General features: G+C 63.7%; 1 protein-coding gene across 1 annotated transcript in view; it reads right to left on the bottom strand.

The window, feature by feature from the left end:
• ATP8B2 (ATPase phospholipid transporting 8B2) overlaps positions 1-4,075 on the bottom strand; it is a 16,544-nt gene that overhangs the window by 2,196 nt on the left and 10,273 nt on the right. The window contains exons 19-26 of the mRNA XM_077764044.1: positions 3,932-4,037; positions 3,699-3,843; positions 3,376-3,559; positions 3,053-3,276; positions 2,362-2,445; positions 1,884-2,129; positions 1,622-1,760; positions 72-202 (exon numbers count right to left, since the gene is read on the bottom strand). Coding sequence (XP_077620170.1) covers positions 72-202; positions 1,622-1,760; positions 1,884-2,129; positions 2,362-2,445; positions 3,053-3,276; positions 3,376-3,559; positions 3,699-3,843; positions 3,932-4,037 — 1,259 coding nt within the window. The remainder of the gene's footprint in view (positions 1-71; positions 203-1,621; positions 1,761-1,883; positions 2,130-2,361; positions 2,446-3,052; positions 3,277-3,375; positions 3,560-3,698; positions 3,844-3,931; positions 4,038-4,075) is intronic.

Here is a 4,075-nt window from a genome sequence, read left to right as displayed (position 1 = left end):
CGGGCATTCGAGGCAGGGGACTTTCTGACTTGGGGTCCCACCCCCAAGCAGCCAGCCAGCCAGCCGCTCACCGTGTCAGAGAGATCAGGCTTCAGGCTCAGCTTGAGGAAGCGAAAAGCGACCACAGGCAGGATGCAGACCACCGTGGTGAGTGCGATGGTCAGCCACACAGTGGGCTGGGCCAGGGTGCTCTGGGCGTTGCCTGCGGACGTGGGGGGGACACGTGGGGGGGGGACACGGGCAGAGAGGCAGCCCACGTCAGCTCCCGAGTGCTCCCCGCTCCCCAAATGTGTTTCCCCAGCGCCTCGGGCCTTTACCGGAGGCCTCTGCTGTGTCTCACAGCCCCGCGCCCCCCACCCCTACCTGCTTCGGGGCTTCCCAGCTCAGGAAACGCCACCACCCGCTCCGCTGCTCCAAAAAGGCCTGGAGTCAACCCCGACTCCTCCCTCGGACTTCACATCCACCTGGGGACTCGGCCGCGGCCACCTGCCGCCCCCAAGCCTCCCCCGATCGTCACAGAGCCTGCTGACCGGTCTCCCCGCTTCGTCCCTGTCTGTGCCCAGCCACCCACAAACAGCAGGCGCCAGCCTTCAGGCAAACCGGGCGTCTGGTGCTTCCCCACTCGGACTCTCCAGTGGCTTCTGCCGTGTTTCCATCATCATTCACACCTCTGGCCCTGGACCGAAGAGCTTAACGACCTAGACCCATTCTTACCCCAGGACACACACGAGGCCCGCCCTGCCCGCCGCCTCTCCCTCTGCTGCTGGGACCCCCGGGCAGCCCCTCCCCTCCAGCTTCTGGTCCTGGCTGTCCGCTCCCCTTACCCAGGCTTCCCTTCTCCCAGGTCTGCGCTGACCGCCGTCCCTCTCCACCCCGCGAGGCGGCTGCCGCAGCACCTCCTAGTCCTGGGGGTTTTATCCGCTAACCTGTAAGCTGCTTCGCGGTCTCACGGACGCGGAACCCGGGAGAGCAAGCGCACTGCCTGTTCCGGGAATTCCTGCCCCCCCAGCACCCGGGAGCGTGAGAGGCATACAGCCGGTGCTGACTGGATGCCCCCAGGACGGACGGACGGACAGCTAAAGCCAGTGCGACCCCTGCACGTGTCCTTCGTGCCCCTGACCGGCCACGGGCCCCTGGGGGGCGGCCGGCGCCCGTCTGCAGAGCTCCTCGCTGCCACCTCGCTGCCCCTCCCACAGCAACCCTCCGCTGCCGTGCCCCCCTCTTTCCTCGAAGAAACAACAACAAAAAGACTCCTAGTAAATGAAAAGCAATTCTGACACCTGGATGGCCTACCTTTCTAGCTGTTTATGCCTCCGGCGCTCTGGCCTAGAATCAGAGCGCAGCCCCGGCTCCGCTCACAGCAGCCTCCTCTGTGGGGCCGCCCCGGCCACCTGCCTCCAGGCGGCTCGCTGGCCCGATCTGCCCCTGCTCGGCCCCGACCTCCCTCCGAGCCTGACCCTGCACGGGCCTGGAGGGACCGTCCCCACTCCCACACCCTCTAGGGCCAGGCCTCCATCAGAGACATGTCACAGAAGGCCTAGCACACAGGAGGGCTGGACAGACGCCCCACTGGTCCAGAAGAGCTGACCCCCCGACTCGGGAAGCAGCCCCCGGGACTCACCCACAAACCGGAACTGGTTTGGGAACATGCCGAAGAGCCCATCGCTGTGCATGGCAAAGAGGATGGCAAAGTAGGCAGCCAGGCTGCCCCAGATGAAGAAGTGGTTGATGGCCGTCCAGTAGCCTGTATCCAGCCCGATCTGCGGACGGCAGGAGTCACAGGCAGAGAGGGCGCCCCCCGCCCCCACCCCCATCCCGGGGCAACCCCGGACGGGAGGCTCCCTCCGTCCCGAGTAGAAGGCGGGTCAACCCCCCGCCCCTACCTGCACGCTCACGACGATGACCAGCGAGGTGGCCACGGTGACTGCGAAGGACTGGTAGTCGGCCAGCTGGGCACCGTCGTCCCGTGTGGCCTCGGCGAACACGCCGTAGGGGATGAAGAACATGAGCACGGACGTGTAGATGCCCTGCGCGATGCAGATGAAGAACTCGCGCTTGTTGAAGAGCAGATTAAGCTGGCCCGGCTCGTACAGCTTAGGGTACTCCATGCTGCGCTGCTCGGGGACGTCCTGTGTGGGGACGACCAGTGGGCCCCGGGGGCCTCAGGACGGACGAGGGAACAGCCCGCCAAGGCCTCCTCCCTCCTGGAGCCAGCTGCCCCCGCCCATCTCCGTCCAGGAAGCCGGAGGCTCGCAGGCACTTCGGCCCCGGGAGAGCTGCCCCCTGAGTCCGCGCAGGCGGTGGGTACGCCGCCGGCATCCACGCAATCCCTCCCCTCCCCGCTGGACCCCCGCCCCTGACCTGGTCGAAGACCCCCATAGCCAGGACTGGGAGGGAGGTGTACACGATGTTGTACAGCGTGATGAAATACTGGTCGTAGACGGTCTGCGAAGAGGACAGGGAGCAAGAGAGAGTGAACAGCAGTCTCTCCAGTACAAACAAGGCAGAGAAAGGATGCTGAGTGGTACACGACGCCCTACAGAATTTTCTGGGGTCTTATCTGTTCAACAAATGTTTGTTTTTGGTTTTTATTTATTTTTATTTTTATTTTTAAAAAGAAAATTTTTTTAATGTTTTATTTATTTCTGAGAGAGACAGCATGAGCAGGGGAGGGTCAGAGAGAGAGAGGGAGACACAGAATCTAAAACAGGCCCCAGGCTCTGAGCTGTCAGCACAGAGCCTGACACGGGGCTCGAACCCAAGAACCATGAGATCATGACCTGAGCCAAAGTCGGACGCTCAACCGACTGAGCCACCCAGGCGCCCCTTTGGTTTCTTTTTTAAGTATGTTCTACACCCGATGGGGGACTTGAACTCACGACCCCGAGATCAAGAGTCGAGTGCTCCACCGACTGAGCCTGAGGCGACCGGACGCCCCCAACAACCAGCGGTGAGCCAGACAACAGCTGGGCCCTAGGGGGACCGACCTGATGGACAGGACGGAAGGCGTCTGCCCCTGAGCGCATAGATGGGCCAGCAGCAAGCCCCCTACCTGGGCTGAGAAACCGCAGAAGAAGCCAAACCAGAAGTGGACCATGGTGAAGGCGAAGTTCTTGTAGAAGAAATAGCAGAGGAACTTGCACATGCGCAGATAGGACCAGCGCCCATGCACCAGCAGGAGGCGCTGCAGGAACTTGAACTGGGAGAAGGAGTAGTCGGAGGCCAGCACCGCCTGGATGCCCTCCTGTCCGCTGATGCCCACGCCAATGTGGGCCGCTGAGGGACAGGAGGGGATGGGGTGGCGGGCAGAGGGTCACACGCTCAGAGTCCCAGTGAGGCAGACGGCCCCTCCCCCGCCCGCGCAGCCACACTCACTTTTGATCATGCTGACATCATTGGCTCCATCCCCAATGGCAAGGGTCACGGCCTTCTTGTGCTTCTTAACCAGCTCCACCACCTGCGCCTTCTGCAAAGGAGTCACGCGGCAGCAGATGACGGCCTTGCACGCACAGGCCGTCTCCAGAAACTCCAGCTCCATGTCTGCCTCCAACGCGTGGGCCTGCAACACAGGGCGTGAGAGCGCCATCTTCCCGGGGGGGCCGAAGTCGCTCCCCCCAGCCCCACTGTGAGGTCAGGCCATGTCAACAAGGAAGAGGGGAGACCCTGGCCGGAGCAGCCGTGTGCGCGGGGACGCTCACCAGGCTGTGCCCGTTGATGACCAGCGCGTACTCCCCCGCGACGGCCTCCAGGACAGAAGCGAGCTTGGAGGAAGGACGGTTCTCCTGGCAGGCGAAGCCGTTCTCCACCGCGTGGGGCGAGTCCGTCATCTTCTCCCGGGCTCTCCTGGGGGTGGAAACGCAGCCGTGGCCCCCAGGACGGGAGCAGGGCCCTCGAAGAGCCGGGTGCCCGCCCGCCTCGGGCCTGCGGCTACCTGAGCTCCTCCCGCACTTCCAGAACTGTGTGGCCCGTGACCACGAACACCTCGGTCACGTCGTCCGTCAGCATCTTGCAGGAATACCCGATGTTCACAGCCGTCTCTGCCGACAGAAAGGCTGGCAAGGTCAGTACCCCGTCC

Source organism: Crocuta crocuta, unplaced genomic scaffold, assembly GCF_008692635.1.
Source record: "Crocuta crocuta isolate KB4526 unplaced genomic scaffold, BGI_CrCroc_1.0 scaffold528, whole genome shotgun sequence".
NCBI lineage: Eukaryota > Metazoa > Chordata > Mammalia > Carnivora > Hyaenidae > Crocuta > Crocuta crocuta.
The sequence above is the reverse complement of the archived record's forward strand: the minus strand, read 5'-3'. Positions and strand labels throughout refer to the sequence as shown.